Raw genomic sequence first — 23,138 nt, 5'->3', positions numbered from 1 at the left:
AAGTCCCGGCATCTTCTTGTCACCCTTGCTCTCTCTTGCTGCAGCCTCCCAGAGGCAGCTGGTCTGAATCTCCAGGTGACCCGGTCCTGGCTTCTGAGGAAGCGCTGCTGCCCAGCCTCAGTACCAGAGCATGCCGAGGGCCTGGTCTGACGGGAGACACCAGGCCTGGGCTGAGGGGCCAGAGGGTGGTGGCTCCCCTGGGACCATCCGTTCTCCTGACACTCCTCCCCGTTCCAGGCAGGGAACTTGTGCTCCAGCCCAGGACAGGTGAGGGGGGCCATGCTCTGAGGGGCTTTCACACCCCAAATTGTAGTGTATATACGTCACCCCAGCAGCAAACTGTCTGTTCCCACAGAGTGTGCCCCTGGACCCCACACCTGGCACCCACGGGCTCTAGGGCTCACCAGATCTGCAGGTCCAGCACCACCTGTCTCCGGTTGTGCTTGTTAGTGTGTGCCTTGACGCCGTTGACCCTGGGGCACTGGAAGAGATGCCAGGGGGTGAGGTCAGCAAAGGCCTTGCTGCCCAGGCTGCCACTGCCCCCTCCCAGCCCTGGGTTTTGTCCACTGAAAGCAACACGACCCTGCACTCCTGGGATGAGGCACAAACCCAGAAATCCAACCCACAGCCCCTGTCCACCTTCGTCACCCTGATACTTTCTGCCCTAGAATGTGTACCTTTGTGTCTCTCCTACCACCCACTCTGCACCAGGCGCTGGCCTGGGGAGAAGGCAAGGAGCAAGGTGACCAAACCTGCCCTCATGGGCTCGCGGCCAGCAAAGGAGACAGCGGGGGCTGAGGGGGGTGGCCTACACTATCACATGGGCATTTGGGGACTTTGGGAACACCTTCCAACCCAGCTTGGGCTGGGCAGAGGTTAGTGCAGGTTTCCTGGGGGAGGAGGTAGCGTTTAAGCAGTTCTGGCAGATGAGTAGGGATTGGCTCCCTAAGGGTGAAGGAAGAGGGCAGAGTCCCTGGCTGGGTGACCTGGCCCTGGGAATTCGAGTGCCCCAGGCCAGGGCCACTGTCCCCAGCCGCTGGGGCCAAGGGCTGAGCCCTTAGATCGTTTTTCTCTCCACTCTGTCCAGGCTCTTCCCCTCCGGTCCAGTGGCATTGAGTAGGGCCTGGCTGTTATTTATCGAGAGTAAAACAAATTTCATTTGAATGTGAGTAAGTGAAACACATGATGACGTGGTTGGGGTGAAGCTCGTAACGTTTGGAATTTAATTTGAAGTGCGTTTAAAAAACAATGACAAGAGCAGTAGAGGCATGAATATGAACTAGAGCAAATATAAAAGGCTAATTGTACAATCGGATGGCTAATTCTCCCAATCTTTGGTTTTTTAAATTCTTCATAATAAAATATTAAAGAAACAACTCAGTCCACACACTAGAGAAACTGTTCTGTCACCTTCCCGTTCTCCCCACAGAAGGTGGTGCTCACTCACACAGGCACTGCCACGTGAAAAGGCTGTCGAAGAGCACAGAGCCAAAGGTGCAGGGAAATGGTACTATAGGGAAATGGTGAGCAGTTAATTAAAATTATCATGTAGATTTTCCAGAGTTTTAGATATGTGTGATATGTTTAATGTATAAGTTGCTATGATTTATTTTCTCATTCTCATATTTATTTTTTCTCCTAATTTTATATTTTACATTCTTTTTCTTTAAGAGGGTTCCCAGAATTGCAGAAATTTCAGGCCCACAGCACCTGGCTCTACCCTGGCTCCAGGGCTTTGATGTTAGAGACCCAGAAAAGCCAGTGTGTGGAGGTAGCAGGAGGTGGCTGTGACTGGCCCCCCACCCCCAGCCCCTCAGGGGTCAGTTTGCAGGCACCTGTGACAGCTCAGCCAGCCCCAAGACCCCATCTGTGCAAAGCCCAGTCCTGGGCCAGCCACCCACCTGGAGACCCTACCACAAAGGAAGGAGACCCACTGTCTGCACGCCTGTGCTGTGCTGGCGGGGTGGCCCTCCTAGCCCAGGGCTCACAGTGAGGTGAGGGGCTCACAGCCGGGACTGGGCCCCTCTGGTGCTCTGGGCCAGGTGCCTATCTAAGTGCCAGTGCTCACACAGCCACACAGAGCAGAGCAGCCCTGAGGCCGGGCCTGTTAGTGATGCCTCACAGCCACCCTTAGAAGTGGGTCCTTTCCTTTTACATGTGAACAAACTGAAGCTCAGAGTGGTTGTGTCACTGGCCCTAGGTCATCACAGCACAGAGGGGAGCCGGGCATGGACACGGGAATCAGAGGGGGCTGTAAACACTCATAGGGATGAAGGAAGAGGGTGTGGTGAGTGCACTGGGTCCTGGCCAAGCCCAGGAAGATCACTGAGGAGTCCTCTGCAACCCCCACAATGGAACCGAGTGGGGCTAAAGCCTAGGTGGGAGGAGACAGGATGGGGAGGGCTTTGAATGCTGTGAGTCAGGTATTTCTCCTGCAGGGCCAGGGTGTCTAGTCAGCCTCCAGGTCCCTGGACAGGTGCTCCTGGTGTGATAAAAATTATTCCTCAGGACCAGCCACAGCAAGGCCAGCTTCTGCTGCCAGCAAGGGAGCACCTTCCAGCAGTGCCACATCCCACGGGCACCACCAGACTTTCAGCCCAGCTGAGCAGGCTCTGCTATAAACCCAGCTCTCAGCCTGCTGAATTCTACAAATGCCAACTCAGATAGCACCCCCTCCAGGAAGCCTTCCCTGACTACCACAGCGCTCATGCCCCTCCACTCCTGAATTCATGCATTCCTCCACCACTTCGCCCACACTGCCATGTTGTCATCCACCTGTATGCACATCTGCCTGCACAACAGGACAGTAACATTCCTGAAGGCAGGGACACAGCTGCGCCCACCTCTGTCTATGGTGCCTTGCCTATAGCTCTGCTCAGTAAGTCACACATAAGTAAAACAGGAAATGAACAAATGAACCAGCAGATGTTGGGACCAGCCAGCCCTGGTAGAATTTGAGGGACAGGGACAAGAATGTCCAGGGCTCAGGCAAGGGCTCACTCAGGGCCTGGCGGTTTAGAGCTGGGCCCACGCCCTGCAACGGGCAGACACCTGCTTGTTCCAGAGCAGGTCAGAGGCCAGCGCCTCCACTTTACCGGGTAATGGACATCACTGTGGCTCTCTGCCTGGGGGGCGCATTTTCAGATGGCCAAAATAAGACTCATACCAAGGGGGTACTTTAGGGCCGGAGGAGTGGGGTAAAGGGTGGAATCAGACACACAGCCTCAAATAGGGATGTTGCATGTGTGAAATTGAACCTTCTGTTACCTGGGCCACCTATTATCTTCACAGAAGTGGCCTGGGCTTGTGACACTGACTGCCATTAGCCGAGTGGCCACACTGTCCACTTTGAGAGAGTGTGTTCTCCCAGCCAAAGCCTGAGAGCAGCACATGTGACGTGCATCTCATATCTGGCTGGCTTCTACCCCCTGCTATGTCTTTTCAAGACATTTGGAACTATTCCAGAGTTCCTGCTATGTCTTTTCAAGACATTTGGAACTGTTCCCCACCCTCCTCTTTGCTCTCTCTGAGCATGGCTTCCTTAGAGCCCACAGAGATGGTGCGGCTGGGCCCTGAAGCTGAGGGGTCTAGGCTGAGGCCCAGGGGCTGGGAAGTGCGGCTGGGGGCCAGGCGCCCCGTGAAGCCCAGTGGGCTCTTTTCCCAGCCAGTGACCCGGGGCATGGGGTGGGGCCGGAGAAGGCTGCACGGCAGGCCCAGGATGCCCTTCCCAAGAGAGACAGCACTGACCTTCTGTCCGAAGCAGAGCTTGGTGAAGGTGAAGGTCCTCAGGTGGACGCTCTTCTCCCGGATCTTGGGCTGGAGCTTCTCCCGGAACTTGTTTTCCATAATTATGCTCAGGTAGGGCCAGATCTGGGAGATGATCTGTGAGCACAGGAGAGGCCCTTGGTGGGAGGCCTGCGCCCTGCCCCAGACTGTCCGCAGCTTCTAGGCCGTGGAGCACGGCCTCCTCTGGTCTAATCACCGCCCTCGCTAGAAATCTAACTTGAAATTTCACTTCAAAAATTTAACATTAAAGTGTTATATTTAAAAAATCTATTTTAAATGCTGGTATATATATTCGAGGGCCATGGGGTCCTTATTCTTCACTACCTGCCTGCCTGCCTGCCTGCCCACCCGTCCGCCCACCTATCCGTCCGTCCGTCTGTCACATGTGGGGCAACTACAGCAGTGGTTCTCACTCACGCGCAGGCAGCAGAGCCCCGAGGTCTGGAGCTGCTTCACGGAGCGCCACGAAATAGTCATTCACCAAACCTAACATTACCATGCCCTTCAGTTTTGTGCTAAAAACATAAATTATCAGAACCTTCATTGTGGAATAAGTACCTAGCAGCTGGCTAGAAGTTTAAGAAAAAGAAATCACAGAAAAGAATGTACCCTGTGGATTTAGCTTTTTTCTAGCAATCAGAAAGGGCCACCTTCTGCAGCAGGTTTCTATGGCAGAACGGTTCATGGTGCTGGTCTGGGAACAAGGGCAGGGCCTAGGGGAAGACATATCTGGTGCCCTAGTGTGTGGCGCATCTGCACACTGTTTCTGCATCTGGGAGCCTCATCCCACCAGTCTCCGTGTTGGTGCAAGAAAGATGTCTCACACGTGGGGGCCTGGGAACAGGCAAACACACAGAACAGCACCGTACGGGTACAGTACAAGGTGTGTCTGGGCGGCCCTGGGCCTGCACGCATCCACAGAAATCTGTTCACACCTCTTAAAGGGGCAAACCACTTCCTCCAAAGTTTACCCAGAGGCTAAGAGCAGTTTTTGACCCGTTTGCAGTGGCATCTGGGGTAATACGAGCATAGCAACTGTAGATCAAAAACCACCGGGAAGTCCTTTTGATATCTAACCTAAGTCATTCCTGTTCTGGGCTGAGCCTGTACCCAGACAAGAGGCAAGATCTGTGTTAGACACAGTCAGGAGACTCACAGAGGGCTGTGCGAGCCTTCAGGTTCAGGGGCAGGTTTGGGCAGATCATGTGGGAATCAGACTGATTTCTCACTGTAAGGGGGGTGAGGGGCAGACGCAGAGTCCCAGTGTGCAGCCCAGGGGCATCTGGAAGCAGAGCCCACAGGGAGTTCCCCGTGACCCAGCTGCAGTCACGCCTGTGGTGACGGCTACCCCGCACCCATGATGCGCCAGGCACTGAGGTGCGTCACTGACCTCGTTAACCCTCACAACAGCCTCTCGGGCAGGGACCACAATTATTCTCATTGCTCAGAGGAGGGAACCAACTCTGGGATGGCAGGCAGCCTGCCCAGGTCACCCAGCTAGTGCTGGCGGTCTGGGCTGGGAGCCAGGCCACAGCCAGAGGCCATCCTGGAATCAGCCCCTTAGCTCCTGAGGAGGTGCTAATCCGGGCCTGGGGCCATGGAGGCTGCACTTTTCCCTCTATCATTTTCTAACCTTTCTGTTGCCCCCATACATTAATTGTACAGTTAAAAATAATGGTTATTCAAAGAAAAGGCATGGCCTGGTGATGAGAAGAAGAAGAGGGCAGTAAGGGCTAAGGGGAGAGACAGGCAGAAGGCCCTGACCCCAGCAACCCCAGCAAGGGCCTTTGTCCACTTGCGACCCCTCCCCCATCCTGGCAGGTGACTGGGCAGCAGACAGCAGGGCAGGACCAGGCCTGGGCGAGGCTGGTCAGGGTCCCCGGGGCCACGCTGGCCTTACCTTGTTGGCCCACTCGACCCGCTCCACATCCGGGAAGTGGATCTAGGAAACAGAAGCCCGAGGGGAAGTTAGACTTGAGACCTGCACGCCCCTGGGAACCAGACCGGCTGCCAGGGTAAGCCAGCCAGTGCTGCGGGCGGGTCCCCACGCCCACTGACACCCAGCTCCCACGGTGCCAGGCCAGCCACTCAGCCGGCCCTGCCCTCAATGATCACACACTGTCCAGTGGGGCAGGCTGCAAACTACCAGTCAGCACCCATGCATGGCTGTGACATTGACACGATGCGGGGTGCCCGCTCTGGCCTGGGGTGCCCTGTGGGTGGCTCTGGGGAGACTTCTGCCCTCCCCCCATCCTGAGCCCAGAGGTTGGAAGAGGGCCTGGAAGCCTCTCTTCACTTGTGCAGATAAGGCCTGCCTTCCCGGTGGAAGGTCGAGACCCCAGCTGGGGCCCCCACCCAGGGTAACACCGAGCTTGCTCCTGGCAAATTCTGTCTCCCTTATTCCTTTCAATGACACAAGTATTACTCAGTAGAAAAATTAAAAAATGTAGCTAAGCAAAAGGGAAAATATCTTATCAGAGAATGCCACCCAGTGGTAATGGTCGCTAGCTGGTTGATACATTTCCTTCCAGTCTTTTCCAGAAACAAGTATGCGTAGTTTTTACAGAAACTGAGGTCACAGTGCCTTTTTTGTAGCATGTTTTTGACTTAAAGATATAGTGTGAATGTGCTGACTCTAAAGGTAACTTGTCAGTTTGAGAAGTTAAAAAGGGCATCACGTGGTTTGCATTGTCCACGGGGGAGTGGGGTTGCTGGGGGACCCTGCTCAGCTCTGGAGCCCCGCCCAAGCCCTCCCCACCCCAGCGGGCAGGCCCTCAGCCCGGTCAGCAGCACGACTTCCTCCAGGTCACAGCCCCCAGCCAGTGCCTGCTGGGTGCGTTCTACCATGTCCCTGGTTGGGGGGCAGAGCTCCCCAAGACGAAGTGAAAATCCTGTTGTCTAACCTTTGCATGACATGATTTGAGGGAGCTTAACACCCTCCCCACAAGAGTCTTGATCTCCAAAAGTACTTGCCGAGCTTTTCAATCACCCCACCCCCACCCCCGGGGTTTCTGGGATGGACAGAGGACAATGAGTGTACAGGCAGCTGGCACAAAATGTGAATAAAATGTCAGCAATGGCCATAGCCGTCACCATGCCCCAAGTCCCTGTGCACGAAGCCAGCTCCAGATGGGCCTGGGGCCTCCCAAGGTGGAGAAAGGGCCTGACCTTCCCAGTGGGGATTGGAGTTCACTGTCCAGGGACAGAGGGGAGGTGCCCTAGGTGTGGCTCACACACCCAGTGCGCACCCTCAAGCCCCAGGGTGCCCTGAAGGCCCAAACTCAGATGCTGGCCGAGACCCCTTGCCCAGGAGGAGAGCCGTTCCCAAAGGAGGGATTGGGCAACCGAATTCTCTTGGAACACAGTTTAGAACAGCCTGAGAGGTCAGAGGAGCCCAGTGCTTCTGAGACCCCTGGGCCATCATGCCATTCGCCCAGCCTCCATTTCCCCAGCTCTGGGCAGTGGCCCATACTAGTCTGGAGAAGCATCCTATATTCCGAGGTGCTGCAGGAATACCTGACTCCCAGAGGGAGTGTTGGCCCAGTCCCCAGGAGCAGCGGGGGATGAGGGGGAAGTGAGGTCAGGCCCACCAGCCTGCTCACCACCCAGTCCCTACAGTCAGGGTCCAAGTGAGCTATCTGGAGAGTGGAGGGTGGGACCCTCTCACTGTCCCCACCCCCGGGCCCAGCACTAAAGTAAAAACTTCTGCACGTGGGCCCTGTGAGGGGCCTCAGCCACACCATGGCCTCATCCCCTCCCCACTCTCAGTACAGTGACCTTGACCTTCTTCGTTCCCACCAAGGCCTGCACATACCCTCCTGTGGGTCTGAAACATCCTTCCCTACCCCCCTTTGATTGCCCCACTCATCACCACGTACGACTCCACTCCTTCCAGGCAACCTTTTCAGATCTTTCACGTGGGAGCTGGGTGACCCTGTTGTGTGTCTCCACCGCAGCATTTCACGCACGTTACTAGAGCTGCTTGCTCTCGCGTCTTGCCTCCTGACCAGACTGGAAGCCCTAGTGGGCTGACTCAGTCTTGATCTCTATTAGGGCCTGTCCCTGGCATATGAATGTCCTGATAACTATTTGTGGAATGAATGAATGCAAGGTGCTTGCCTTCAATTTGCTCCCAAGCCAGTGAAAGAAGCAGGCAATTCACAGGTCGTTCCAGTGCAGGATCAGAGCCAAGAGGGGCAGGCAGAGGGGGACAACTGAGAGGAGAGTTTGGCTACAGCTGGACTCTCACGGGCACCTCTGGCTGGACCCCTTCCTCTCCTCCTACCCTAACCCCTCACTTCCCACCTATCCTGCCCCAGGGCAAACTACATGCATACCCCTTGCCCCAGGCAGTTCTGCGCCCCTGGGAGGTGAGAAGTTCTGATCTGCTGGACCTGGAAAGGGGATCCAGGTTGGTTGGTCCAATCCCAGCCACACTTGGGAGCTAGTCAGACTGATTCCTGAGCTGTCCCACACCTACTGAATCAGGGTACCTCACAGTGGGGCCTTCCATTTAATTTTGAACAAGCTCCTGGCAAGATTCTGGAGTTCAGTCAGGGGTGGCTGGGAGGGATCACTGACCAGCCCATCTCTTGCTTCAGAGTGACCCACACTCACCCTGACAGTGAGGGCAGCAACAGAATGCACAGGGCTTGCACTGATTAACTTTGCCCAGGGTCTTGGGGCCACCCATGCCTGTATCTGAGGCTTCCTGCTAAGATATCCTACAGACAGTGAGCCTGAACTCCCGGACAGCACAGCAAATCAGACCAAGAAAGTAGGAAAGCATGAGTCGCCCCGTTCTGCCTCGGGCCCCCTGAAGGCCCTGCCTGGACCTGACTCTCAGCACCTACCGTCTCTCCCCAAGGAGCCAATGGGAGAGCCAGCCCACCTGCTCTGGTTCCCTGCATGGGTTCTGGACCAGGGAATGAAACTAAGAGACTGACACTTATAGAGCAGCTCCCCGTACCCAATGCTCAGTCTGATGTGAACCAATTAGTCTGTTTTTCCATCATCATGGGTCTGTTTTGGATCTTTCCCTACTCCAAATTCTCAGTTATTCTGTTTTTATCTATCGGATTCATATTTCAGCTATTGAATTGTCTGTCTGGAATATTTAATAGTGGGTAAGATAGGCTTATAATTTCATTTCTCTTACACTCTAAGGCAGTTTTCTAAGATCACATACTGTCCCCTCGCCCACAAGAAATTGTCCATTTTTCTCCTAACTTGTGCGGCTACTTCCTTCATAAACCAGCTTCTGCGTGTTTCTGAACTTGGCACTGACCCCACGTCCTGTTCCTGGGCTGCACCATTCTGTTTCAATCACTCTGGCTTCTCTTTCTCAGGCTGATTTTTAGAAAATAGTAGGTATTTATACTTCTATTTGATCTTAGAATCATCTTGCTAATCTTAAAAAAAAAAGCCCCTCAGATTTTGATTGCTCTATTTTTTTAATTTATGGGCTAATTTGTGGGAGAACTGACATCTTTACAATATTAAGTGTGCATCCACGAACAGAATATTCCCCTTTAGTCATTTTGGTTATATCCACATAAGATCATAAACTGCTTTCTGTTAAAGTCCTGTACGTTTTCTTGTTGTTGTTAGATTACTTTGCGGGCTTTGTGGTTATTAGAAATTTCATTTTCTGGGCAACTTGGTTGAAATCTGTTACTAGTTGTAATAATTCATTGATTCTCAGAGGTTATTTACATACATTTAGAATGTAAATGTATATAAATACATTTTCCCTGCCCTTTTCCTATTATTTCTCTTGTGTGACTTCATTGGCCGAGACTTCTTATCCTGTGCTGGGCAGTTTGGTGACAGCAGCACCTCAATTGTGTCCCTGCCTCAAAGGCAAGCTTCTCCATCAAACGTGATTTTGCTATAAACTTTTAGGGGACAGCCTCTATCAGACTGAGGGAGTTCTTTTCAACTCCTAACTTCGAAGACCTTTCATTATTAACAAGTATTGGACTCTATTCAATATTTTCTCACATCCATTGAGATAATCATGTTATTTTTTTCCCTTTCCATCCACTAATGTGGTCAACTTAACTGATGTTTCTTTTAAAGCAGAAGCATCTCAAGTTCCTGGGTTAAACCCCCTTTTTGTAGGCTATTTAGCCAGCCTGATATTTCATTTAGGTTTTATACACTCATGATTCAAAGTGATGCCTACAGTTTTTGTTCTTCTATAGTTGGTATCTGGTTTTGGCACGAAGATTTTACAATGTATCGTAAAACGAGTGAGACAGCTTAGCTAAGCCTCCTCTTTTCTGGAACAACGTGTAAATATAGAAACTATCTGATCCATGAAGTTCAGGGCATCTCACCAGTAAAACTGTCTTCGCCTGAGGCCTTTGGGGGTGGTGAATTACCACCCTTCTTTTTAGTGGTTAGTGGTGTGTTCAAGGTCTCCTTATCTCTTACTGTGGTAATTTCGGCATTTATATCATTCTAGAAGTGTATTTCATCTAGGTTTTCAAATCTAATGATGTGTACTTGTTTATCATATTTTATTATTTTAAATCTGTTATATCCATATTTATTCATTTTTCACTCCATATTTATTTTATTTCCTTTTTCACTCCATATTTTATTATTTCACCCTGTTTTTTGTAATCAAACTTTGACAGAAATTTTGCCTATTATATTAATCTTTCAGAAAATTAACTTTTGTTGATGTTAATAATGTTCTGTCCCCCTTTCCTTTATTTTGTCATTTCTATTTTCATCCCTTATTATTTCCTTATTTCTTTGATCCAAATCTGTTGCTCTTATTGTGTGAAGCGTCTGATCACCTGGAGGCTGCTGCACACCTGAAACTAACACAAAATAACACTGAATGTACAGTGCAACTCAAGACACAAATCTGTTGCTTTGTTTTTACAGTTAAACTTTATGAATCTTAGTGTTGAATACTGTTATAAATTCCCCTAGTTTTTAACCTAGTGTTTTCATTGTCATTCCAGTCTCCATTTCTTTGATAATTTCCACATGACGTCCTCTTAAACCATGGCTTTTTAATAGTAATGTTTTAAAATGTGAGATTTCTATAGCCACCTATTTATTATTTTCTAATTTCACATCTTTGTGGTCTAAAACAGCCTATGGGGGGACAATTCATTGGAATATACTGGTCATGCCTTTGTGACTTTAGTCCGTGATTCATTTCTCTGTTCCATGTATGATCGAGTTATTAATCATGTCCTTTTAATATTCCTTAGCCTTGCTTGCTCTTTGTCTACGTGAGTTTTCATTTCCAGAGAGGAGCGTATTAAAACTTTCAAACTCAACCATTGATTTATCTCCTTCTTTGTGCTGCTTGTCCGTTGTTGGTATATATACTGCATAATATATAAGGCCATGATTATTATATCTTCTTAATAATGGCTACTCTTGAGAACATAACATCTTTCTTTGTCTTTAGAACACATTTGAGTTATATTCTGCTTTGTCTAATGTGAAAATTGTTGCTCCAGCTATGTTTCAGAGGTGCCCAGTTGTATCTCTTCCAACCCTATTTTCAACCCTTTTGAGCTCACGTCATCTCATGTCAGTTAACACTTCCCTTAATCCCGTATGAGATGATAAAACATAATAAATGGAGCCGGAGCTGCCATCCTGGAGGAATGAGCTTGCACATCTTATACCTCAAACCTTTGGAATGTTAGAACAGGGCAAAATCACCTTTGGACTGGGCCCAAAGTAACATTATACCTCCAAAAAACTGTGTGCAAAGATAACAAGAAAGGAGATAGTATGACTAACAGACCGATGACTACCAGACTGAAAGTCAAAAACATTGTTTGGAATTAGTGTCACTATGTTCATTTATCTGCATCAATACAAATGCCTTCCTTCTATTTTTTAAAAAAGATTTTTAATTTGGTATTTAGAGAGAGGGGAGAGAGAGAGAGAGAGAGACAGACAGACAGACAGACAGAGAGACAGAGAGAAAGGGAGAGAAATTGATTTGCAAGAGAAACATCAATTGATTGCTTGCCTCACGCACCCCCACCGGGGACCTGGCCCAAAACCCAGGCGTGTGCCCTGACCAGGAATCGAACTGGCAACCTTTCAGTCTGCAGGCCCAAGCTCAGCCCACTGAGCCATACCAGCCAGGGTACTTTCCTTCTATTGACGTAGTTGTTCCTCTTCCCTTTCTCATAAATACCCTTAGCCTTTCTCTCCTAATCTAAACATTATTTGGGCTTCTGCCTGAATCAGTGCTTCCTCAATAGCTATTCATGGATCTCAAGCAAGTGCTTGTTGCCTCCCACTTGGAAAGGCCTTTATTTTTAGGTTAACAAGTTCCTGTTTATAGATAAGAAAAGTAAGGCACAGAGGCTACCTAATCACCAGCCATGGAGTGCTAGAGCTGAGACCTGGACCCAGGGCGGCCTGTGCTTTTGCACGCCACCCCATTCACTCCTCTTCTTTACACGCTCTGTTTCCCCCGGGACAGGAAGTCTAGTTAGCAGGGTACTGCCTCAGGGGTGCTGAGTTCTCACTGGTAGGCCAAGCTTTATCACTTACAAAGGCTGTTCCATAGACACTTTTATGTGATCTTCCTAGTGTTGTATAAAGTGAACAGCAAAAAATACAATTATTCACATTTTTACAGATGAAGACTCAGAAACTAGAGATCAGATCTTCTCACTTGTATGTGATTTGAGCCCACCCTTCAGATGTTTTTCTCATCTATTTCCCCTCCCCATTCTCCACCTGAGACGTCAGCATTTGAAATGCATTCGTTAGTGTTTTGTTGGCCTATTCATTGTGCATTTAAAATGTAACCTCTGTTCCCCTCAGTTTTCTCATCCATAAGACGGTGTAGTGCCACCAACTCTGCAGAGTTCCTGGCTGAGAACCCTTTCTGACTCAGAGTAAATGTTCCAGAAGGGGTGCCTTTTTGGAAGTTGAACAGGCCCTGACACTCTGACACCTTTGAGCTCAGGTACAAATCAAGAACAAAGGCACCTGGGCTGTGTGTCTCTTTCTGCCTGACCCAAACAAAGCCCAGCAAATTCTCTACCGAGTCTCTTGGTGTCTGCAGCTTGGAACTTTGGAAAACCACTGAGACAGGAGAATAGAAAATGGGAAATTGGCCCTGGCTGGTGTGGCTCAGTGGACTTAGTGTTGGCCTGTGAACCAAAGAGTTGCTGGTTCGATTTCCAGTCGGGGCACATGCCTGGGTTTCCGGTTGGGTCCCTGGTGGGGGTATATGAAAGGCAACCAGTTGATGTATCTCTCACACATTGATGTTTCTCTCCCTTTCTCCCTCCCTTCCCCTCTATACATACATACATACATACATGCATGCATGCATGCATACACATAGGAATGGGGAAAGGATGATACAGAGAAAGTGGTTAAGGCCACAGAGGCAGCACCAGAGTTGATTGTTGGATCCCTGGCTTCCGCTGAATGGCTGAGGGAGCTGTGCCCCAGACAAAGACAGCCACACATGGTTTGGGTCCAATGCCTGTGAGATGTCCATGGAAAGTCTGCCTGAGGGGGGAGGGGCTCCATAGTGAGGTGCAGCAAAGGCAGTCAGTCAGGCCCTCTCTGTCTTGTGTCTTTCCCTCACTCGGCAAACAAAGGGAAGGCAGAAAAAGAAGTGGCTCATGGCCAGACTGACACCTCGAGTCACTGCGCTTCTGTTCCAGTCCCCCACGATGTGGGGACTGTCTGGGACCAGCAAGGGGAAGACACCCACACCACCTGGCAGTGCAAAGGGCTAGACTGAGGCAATGGTTCTCAAACTTTCTGTACAAAAACGCCACCTGGGGCACTCATAAAAGCCTGGATGCATGGTTAGAGCCCTCGGAAGTTTTGGTTCAGGAGGACTGGGGCCGGGCCCGGAAACCTGCATCTTTAAGAAGCTCCCCAGCTCATTCTGAGGGTGGCAGAGTGAGTACACAGGGCTCCGGGCTGGAGGGCTGGCTCCCGCCCTGGGTGAAGGTGGCCCCTCTGCCCCTGGGGCTCCTGACTAGGGCTCCAAAGTCACAGGATGGGTCTCCAGCTGTCACTCCTGGGAGAATACTACCTTCTTGCCAGCAATCTACAGACCTCGAATCTCCTACAAAAGGAGTAGCATTTGCACCACGAAAAGCAAGGGGGTGGGGGTTGAAGAGCTAGCAGGCAGAAAAAAACCGTATCATGATTCCACTGCCCTTCCCGCTAAAAGCTGAGTCATTACCCACAACCTCCCCCCACCCCATGTGTGCCTTCTGCAGCCAGGCAGCAGGAGTAGGAAGTATACCGGGGCCTGAGGGCCAGGGTCTGGTCCTGACTCACTTCCTTCAGCCTCAGGTTTCCTGCTGACTGTTCATCCCTATGCTGCCCAGACCTACGATCAAGAGAGATAATGGACACAAATCCACTTCTAAATGGAGACAAATTCAGCACTTCTCTCAAGGTTCTTCCCGAGGAACATGAATGCTATCCTGACTGACATATTACAGGTGTGAGCATGTCCCCAAAGAAAGCCTGGAAATTGCCAAGTCGGCAGGTCTAGCCGCCAGGATGTCCAATGCCTGTGAGTGCCCCTGCATTCTCCCCTGGGGAAGCTTCAATGGACAGGGCTCAGCCCGCACCTGAGGCTTCCCTAAACTCACACACCTCTCTCTGCTCTTAGCGTGCACAGGCCCAGGCCTCCTGGACAGGGTGGGCTCCTGCTCCAATGACAGTGTGTTCGGATGTCAGCACGGGAGCAGCAGTAGTGAGCACTGAGAGCGGAGACAGGCTGTAGAGCGAACTCCAGTCTAAGTCAGAGTTCCAGGCTAGCAGAGGCCACCAGCGAGGCCCCGTCAGTCTTTAGGTGGTCATGTGTTTACTTCTTTTATTTATTTAGTAAAAATGATTCCACAGAGGAGCCACAGTGGCGGTGGCATTGCACTGGGGCAGAAGCCCAGGCAGGGCCCACAGGTGAGTTGGGCTTGGGAGACCTGGCAGGAGCTCCTGCCCCCAGGCCCTCTGGGTGGGGGAGGGGGCAGAGGACTGAGCTGCACTTAGAGGTCCTGTCACTAGGGGAATCCTGCTCCTTTGCAGGCACAGTAGCTCCTCTGCAGGTGCAGTAGCTCCTCCTGGCCATGTGCAGACACACAGACACAGAGATAGACAGACAGACATGCACACAGATATCCACAGACACACAGAGACACATGGACACCTGCAGATGCACACACAGCTGGAGAGACGATCACGAAATCATATACACAGACGATCACATACACACAAGCCACACTCCCTCTTTTGGGGGGAACGGAAAACCTCATGGCCCTCCTCTGCTCCTAAGGGCATTCTCTCTCTCTCTCTCTCTCTCACACACACACACACACACACACACACACACACAACCCTGCAGACTCGGACCGATGCTGCCGGTCAGGGCAGGCAGGGGACAGGGGAGAGCCCTCATTTGGGGTGCCCTGCGGGAATGCCTCACACAGGGAGGCCACACTGGACCCCGGGCTGGCTCCTGTCTTCCTGAGAGAGCGGTTCCTCTTCCGCCATAAACAGTCCCTCGATTTCACTCCCTTTTCTCCTGATGAAGCTCGGCCTGCTGTTCTTTTTCCTCTGTCCTTGAGAGGTAAACATTCAACCATAAAAACTGCTTTTGAATCTGCCCACTCTTCTGTTCGAAATTACCCCAACAGGGCTTTGAGGAGAAAGTATTGCTTTGCCAACTTGAAATTCTCTCCAGTGCTGCTCTGGAATCTACACTCCCTAACAACACACCCAGCCTACAAACTAGCCTAAGTCACCTGGACCCAGGAGGGGGACAACTGAGCGGAAAGCACCCCAAAGGTGGCCATCGGAGACACGAGCACTGGTGCCAGGAGCCTCCCATCACCTTTGCTGAGGCATAAGGGCGTGGAGCTGTCCACAGAGTCATCTGGTCATGGACACCTGAATACAATGGTAAACGGCCAGACAGTTCAATGATTCAGTTAGCTTTGGTACTGTCTAGAAGTTAACAAACTTATCCTCTTGTATATCCAACCACTAGAAGACCAAAAATAATAACACTACACAATGCTGAGAAGGCCACAATGAAGTGGAACAAGAATCTTTAAAATGTTGATAAGCGTTGACACATCAATTTAATGAGTAGGAATCGATAGTAAGGAGCATGAGAAACATGAAGGAAGATTTACATAGGGTCACTGACTGCAGCACTTCTGTTGAGAGCCCACTAAGCACTGGGCGCTGAGCTAGGAGCTGAAGGGACAACACTGAACAAGAAACGCGCCTTGCCTTAAAAGAGCATTTGGTCTGGAGGAAACGTCAGGCCCCAAAATAGGCAGGTGCAAGTCAGCGTGGGAAGTGCAGTGAAACAGACACGCTCAGGCTACTGTGGGGCCTAAGAAGGGTCCTCCGGCAGGTGTCTGAACTTGGACCTGAACGAAGAGGCATGGGAACCAGACTGGCAGATCAGAAAGAGAACTTCCAGACGGAGAGAAAACGCCCCCCACCTCAGCTAGCCACGTGAACAGGGCAACCCTGGAAATACCTGCAATAATCAGCATTCGAGAGATGGCTAAGCGACACATGGTATAGTCGTGTTAAGGACGTCATAATCCTCACACATGTTTTTGGAGAATGTTTGTAATATGTTGAACATATGAAAAAAGGGTACAATTTTTGAAAACTGCTTTTGTATATACCTTCTACACAATGGAAGTACACTCAAATATAACATCTCTCTGGATGGAGGGATTGTAAATGTTCATTCTAATGTTTACTTTTAGGCCATTTCCAAATATTCTACAATGGGAATATTTGTACTTTTACAACCAGAAAGACTATATTTTGAGTCAGTTGATAACCAGTTACTTTAAAAAGTATACACAATACAGGAAAAGGAATGGAGTGGGCGGTTCTGGGGTCCTGAAATATCCTACATCCTAGAGAAGTCCCTTGGCTTTTTACTCTGCCTGTTTGAGGACTCGTGACTCCTGGCACACTGGGAGGGGACTTCTGAGGCAGGACCGTGCAGGAGTCCCTGCATGGTCCCTGAGGCGGGAGCCAGGCCCTGACTCCGGTGTGGTGGGAGGGAGTCAGTCTCAGACCCTTGGCTTGAAATGACAGGACTTGTAAAGAGAATGGGGCTTTGTCCCTTTAACGGTTCCCATGGGGAAGGCATCTTAACTTTTCTCCACTATTTGCAGTATGTGAGGAGGAGGAAAGGGGAAAGCACTTACCCCGAGGACATGTGAACACTTTGGAGCAATCAGCTCTAGGTTTCCTGAGGTTTACAAATCCTTAGAACTCTGCCAGGCATGATGCTGAATGGAGGGTGATGGAGCCGGAAGGGGAGGGGAAGACTGGGCCCCGGGTCCTCCGTGCAGCTGCACTGTGGCCCCACAACCACCAGGAGCCAGCTCACACCTCCCGGTGGCTACCCCAAAGTCACTGGGGACACTTCCACAGAAGTGCTGTCATAGCTCTGGGCCAGGAGGCCAGAGGCCAGTGGAAGCTGGAGATCAGCTCTCCACACTGGACAGGGGGCCACAACAGAGGAGAAGGACAGAGGCTATCCCGCCTTTAGCCCTGATCCTCACCCACCAGGTAACCTGTCGATTCTCAGGTTCTCAGGCACTTGGCTTGGAGAAAAGGTCGCCATGGACACCACTGTCCTAGAAAGATTCAGCCCTTTAAAATTAAGCATCGGGCAGCCGCATGTGAGTTTGGGTACCAGGCATTGCCATCCGTCCAGAATCTGCTCACTCAGTATGAGATGATGAGCTCCAGTGACCAAACCTGCAGGAAACTCTGGGCCCAGAATCCCCAACCCCTACTGCTGCCAGGAGCACCAAGGTGCCGCTTCTTCGGGGGAGACTACCTGGGCCACTTCCAGCCGGGTTAGGTGCCCTCCCCCAGGCTTTCGCAGGGCCTTGCACTGCTGCCCTGCAGGACTAATCACCCTGTGTCAGAAAAGGCTGTTCCCGAGGCTCTGAATCTCATTTAGCCTGCAGGTTCCTCCAGGGCAGGAACCTGTGTCACCCTTGCTGTGGGCCAGTCTGTGGAACTGCGTCTGACGTACTGCAGGCCCTCGATGGATGTTTGCCCACTGAGTAAAGGATGCCTAAGATCCCTGTGCTGGGCCTGGAGGGAGGAGGCCCACGTTCTGTCCCTCTCTTGCCCAATTCTGGCCCAGGATGTAAGTCCATGAAGCATCACTAAGACATGGGGCAGAGACCCAGAGGCATGACCCAAACCTGCCTTGCCTCCCTCGCTCCCTGAGGACCGGCCTGACTCCAAGCCACATGAATGACCTCACAGGGCTTCGGGGACTTCATGGGTAGGAAGTCCCCCAGTTCCAAGTGGCCCCCAACCACACTAGCTCCAAGAACTGAGCTTTGTAATGTAATCTGAGAGAGCCCAGCCCAGCTCAGAGCTGTCATCGCATTTACTTCCCCTAATTAACAAAAGTCTCAGCACAGGACAGACCAGGAGAGCCTGGGCCCTAGAAGTCTGGGGCTCCACCCATGGAAGGAATGCCAAACTCTCAGGGAAGGACAGCACTCAGCCCTGGCCGTCTGCCTGGATGGCTGGCTCAGAGGCTTCGAGGGACCATCCCAGCGGACCAGCATCCCAGAAGACTCACCGCTCTGGGGGATGGTTCACCCTTCGGCCCTCATCCCTAGGATGCACCCAATCAAGTGGAGGGTAGGCAGAAAGGTGGGGCTAAAAGGGTCCTGTGGGCACCAGAGAAAAGCCAACTGGAGACTGATTAGTCATGGCAGACTCTTAGAGCTCAAAAGACTCTATCGGACACCTCCTAAATCCTCAGCATTTCCAGAGAGAAATCAGGGACCCAGAGAAGACAGGGAACCTTGGCAAGGTCCCCACTGAATGAGCATAGGCTCCAAGTCCAGACCTATCACAGCACATTGCATCACTTCCGCCCAGCCCAGCAGACACACAGGGTTAATTTGTCCCTGACAAGGCTGCCAACTGATCGCTATCAGCTGGCAGAAGAGCCAGCCTAGCCAGACCTGAGACCACAGATGGACAAAATGCCAAGCTTTCTAACAGTTTTTTCCTCTCTCCACCTGGCCTCAGGCCCTCATCCCCCAAAAGCCTCCCACCTGACCTGGAGCTAGGTGAGGCTCTCATCAAAATGCCCTCCTCACACCGGCCCACTCGTGGCAGGAGCAAATAAATGTCTGATAAACAAGCAATCAGCACCTGCATGCTGTCCAGGGGTTTGCTGAATGACCATCACTGCACGCACTGAAGGGCCGTCCGCTCCCTGAGTCCAGGAGTGTGGCCTGCAGAGCTTTCACCGGGGCCCTGCCATGGGAGGTGGGGGGCAGAGAAGCGGCCAAGGTCACCCCGCAAGGGTCTTGAGGAGCCCAGCACACGAGGAGCAGTGCTGAGGATCAGAAGGGAAGTGGTTTCCGGAGCGCCACGGCTGGAATCCGTGAACCCAGAGGCCTGTCCCAGGCAGTGCCCCTGCTCCACTGGCTGTGGTCGCCCGGCTCCAGAGAGACACATTTGCTGTTCGGACACTTGGGAAAGAGGTTCACAGTAGGAAAAGGTGGAGTTAGGAGGCCTGGGAAATTGAGAATACAGCAACAGCCCCCACTTGTGCCTGGCTCTGAGCAAGCAGCCTTTCAGACACTCCACTCACCACGACTGCGTGTGGAAACAGCCGCGGAGGCCTGCAGCTAGAGGAGGGGTGAGCCGGGTTTCAGCACCAAGGACTCCACTCCCGTCACTGTGCTGTCCCCACAGTCCCCAGCCCTGGCAGGGAGGGCTGACTGAGGCAGCTCTTAACTCTTTTCAAAAACAGACCTAAAAACTGTACGAGGAACACTCACATGTAAAATAAACATGGCAGCTGCTTTTCTGTCCGGAGGACGAGCCGTGGAGAGCCCTGCCTTCTCTCTCCGTGTGCCCCAGTACATCCGTAAGACAAGGGGACCACAGGTTCTTCATTCCCAACCCCTTTTAAGGCCAAAGAATCCCTTCCTTGAGCTGTACGTTCTAGGGAAGGGAGCCAAGGGAGGAGCAGAAGAGCTGTCTGAAATTTGACCAGAAGCAACTCCCTTTTACAGGTTTTTACAGGTGGGGTCGATGAGACCCAACACGGGGAAACAACGTCTAAGACCCCCTGGAGGCAGCAGCTTGGAACGACGTGTGTGGCAAAGGCGTCTGACAGGGCGGGAAAGCCTGCCCGATTGCGAGCTGACCACCCCATCCTGGCAGGGGAGAGTGATGCCGTATGGTTGATGGGATGGAAACCCAGGAGGTACCTTTTTGTATTCTGTCTTAGCTATCAGACTGAGCACCCTGTTGGCTAGGGACGTATAGCCCCTGGGGGGGTGGGGAGCATCTCAACCCCCAATAAAAGCCAGAATAATTTCTATGGTGTTTGTGCGCATCGGGGTGGGGGAGGATGGGTGGGTGCCATGCCCCTACCAGATCTGATTCTTGCCCCAATTTCAGAAACTCTACCTCCCTAATACAAGAAGGGGCAGAAAGATAGGATGTCACTTGGTGAGGTCTCACAGGCCCACCCTCATGGTCTGAGGCCACCTGGGGGTCACAGCAAAGGTCTGACAGGCAACCTGGGTTCCTTCAACAGTGAGCAAGGAGTGTGGACGGATGGCCTGCCCTCTGGGCCCATGGAAAGCCTTGTAGAATCATCAGGATGACCAAGGTCTGGAGGAGACAGGTCCCAAACACTGACCCCATGGTGGCTACTCTAGCAAAGTGGTCACCATGTCTTTGTATTGCACATGCTTAGCAGTAAAAGTCTTTGGCCGTCTCATCCCCAATATGCATAAATCTATTTACAAAGATTTACAGTCAATCCATGTATTAAATACTAGGGTTATGGGCTGAATTTTGTCTCCTAAAACTCATATGTTGCAGTCCTTACCCCTAGCACCTTAGAATGGGACTGTATTTGGAAATAGGGTCTTTATAGGGGTAAGTTAAAGTGAACCCATTGGGGTGGACCTTAATCTAACCCAAGGCCCTGACGAGAGGAAACTCGGGCACAGATGTGTCCACAGGGAAGACCAAGTGAAGACAAAGGGGAAGACGGCCGTCTACCAGCCAGGAGTGGCCTCACAGGAAACCAACCTTGCCAACGTCTTGATCTTGATAAATTTGTTTTTAAGTCACCTCGTCTGTGGTATTTTATGTCAACACTAGCAAACTAATGCTGTAAGTCTTCCAAGGACTTTCTAACATTTTCTCACCCTCGTTGGATGCCACCACCATGGGCAGGTGTGAGGAACTGATAGCCTGGCTGATCAGACTCCGGGCCCCAAGCCAGAAGACATGAGGGGTCTGGCGGCCACTGGCCACCTCCCACTGTGGGGCTGAGTCTATCCGGAAGAACTTAGAGAAGCCAGGAACCCCCAGCACCCACAGGGGCTGGTTTGCCACAGGCCAGGGTGCCTCGGTCCCACCTGGGAGTTGTTAAGTGGGCCAGGTGATTCTCAGGACCAGAAGGGTGTGAGAAACCAGTCCAGGCCATTCCAATCAAGGAGATAGGTTTGTAGTTGTAGAGGGGCTGTAGAAGGAGTGTGAGAGTGTGTGCGTGCAGCTACACCAGCTACACCCTCTGAGCACCCTACACGGTCGGAGCATCCCCACCAGGCAGAGGGCGGGAGAGAAGCCCGTGATCCAGCCCTGCCAGCCTCTCCCAGGCCCTTCTCAGCCCCACTGCTGCGCTCCCATCTCTAGCCCTGCCCCCTCCCTCTGTCCCCACTTCTGTGAGGCAACTAGTCTGCAGTTTGTCACTGTATTTGCCAACCCACGTTGTGCCCCACGTTCCTTCTTTCAATCAACAGGCGGGTGGAGGTGCGGGGGGAGCCCTCTGGTTCCCTCCGGGTAACTCCGCAGTCCCAGACGCCCTTGTTTTTCTCCTGGGTGTCGCCCACCTGTGACTTTTCTCCCAGGCTCTGGGCCCCTAAATGAGATCCAGGTTCCCTCTCCCAGTTCAGGCGAACCAGAGGTGGGGATGAGACTGAGGGGCAGCGAAGGGGCCAGTCACCGACCCCAGGGTATGTGAGCTGGGTGCAGTGGGGGACCAGGTGTGCGGGTCACCGGGCTCCCTCCCTCCGGCGGACCGCAGATTCCTTCCGAACATCCAGGGCCATCCACCCTATCTCCGACTCCCGCCCAGCCCGCCCGGCTCACCCAGGCTGGCAGGTGCTGGCCCAGCAGCTCGCGGCTGATGAATTGGCGTTCATTTTCTACGAATTCGAATGCGGCCGCAAGGCGCCCAAGCTTCCCACGGCGGTTCCTGCGCCACCACATCCACAGCAGGGCGCCGAGCAGCAGCCAGATTATGCTGAGCCCTACGTAGCCGGCTAGGTAGACGGGCACCAGGTAGAACAGTACGCGCGCCACGAAGGTGTAGAGCTCAGGCAGCAGCTGGCTGGACAGGCGTGTCTCGGGGCCTGGCGCGCGCTGCTTTCGGTGGGCACCAGGGGCCCCTGGGGCACCAGGGGCGCAGGGATTCTCAGTTTGCATCTTGTCGCCGTCGTATTGCCTTTTCCAAAAGCTTCACTTGGGTTCAGGTTCGTGCGCTCGGATGCCCGGGCACATCTGTCCTTCAAGGGCAAGTACCAGACCACCAAGCGGCACCTGCCCTGCAGGACTCGCTGTCGCCTTCCTGGAGCTCTGAGCTCTCGGTTTCCTGCAGGGCACACTCAGGCGCGGGGCCTGGGAATTCACAGCTGGCAGTGCTTCCCAGCCCCAGACTGAGGCTGTCTCCGCCCCCAGGGGCAGGTCCGATCTGAAGGGGGCGGGGTCAGGCCCTGGGGCGGTACTGCAGGGTGGTACTAAAAATGGTACTGTTGTCTTGGTTGCCCTCAGACCTCAACATCCCGCGTAGGCGTCAGTAGAGGGTGCAGTGGTGACACCCAATTAGAACCCCAGGTGAACCAGGTGCCGCCCCAGGAGGTATGTGACTCACCGAGGCGTGTGGACAAATGTTTTGCCATAGATAAACATCACCTAAAACCTGTTTCCTACACCCAGTCTACAATATACGCTCCTGTGTAGACTCTTCTGGGCATTCTAAGACCTCCCAGCCTCAGTGTGGGCCCTAGATGCCCGAATCCCCTTTTCTAGTAACTATAAACCTTAGACCTAGGCCCCAGCCCAACCTGGCCGAGCTCAGGGACCCTCCTGTGACCGGAACAGCCTCTGCGTAGGCACTCCCCACCCTCTGTGCCGGTGTTATTTTGGATCTTCATTCCTTGCATCATCAGACCAAGACTTTCCGAGGGCCTGCTCATCTCTGAGGCACCCAGCACCGCAAGTGACGGGCGAATGACAACAGAAGTGATGAACAAGCCCTAGGG

General features: G+C 52.2%; 1 protein-coding gene across 1 annotated transcript in view; it reads right to left on the bottom strand.

Annotated features, from left to right (window-relative positions):
* ESYT3 (extended synaptotagmin 3) overlaps positions 1–22,364 on the bottom strand; it is a 45,957-nt gene extending 23,593 nt beyond the window's left edge. The window contains exons 1-4 of the mRNA XM_045857124.1: positions 21,967–22,364; positions 5,687–5,728; positions 3,748–3,882; positions 405–481 (exon numbers count right to left, since the gene is read on the bottom strand). Coding sequence (XP_045713080.1) covers positions 405–481; positions 3,748–3,882; positions 5,687–5,728; positions 21,967–22,302 — 590 coding nt within the window. The 5' untranslated portion in view covers positions 22,303–22,364. The remainder of the gene's footprint in view (positions 1–404; positions 482–3,747; positions 3,883–5,686; positions 5,729–21,966) is intronic.
* Positions 22,365–23,138: the final 774 nt, after the last annotated feature.

The sequence above is a fragment of the Phyllostomus hastatus genome, unplaced genomic scaffold (assembly GCF_019186645.2).
Source record: "Phyllostomus hastatus isolate PE091 unplaced genomic scaffold, TTU_PhHast_1.1 phas_scaffold_129, whole genome shotgun sequence".
In the NCBI taxonomy this organism is placed as follows: Eukaryota; Metazoa; Chordata; class Mammalia; order Chiroptera; family Phyllostomidae; genus Phyllostomus; species Phyllostomus hastatus.
The sequence above is the reverse complement of the archived record's forward strand: the minus strand, read 5'-3'. Positions and strand labels throughout refer to the sequence as shown.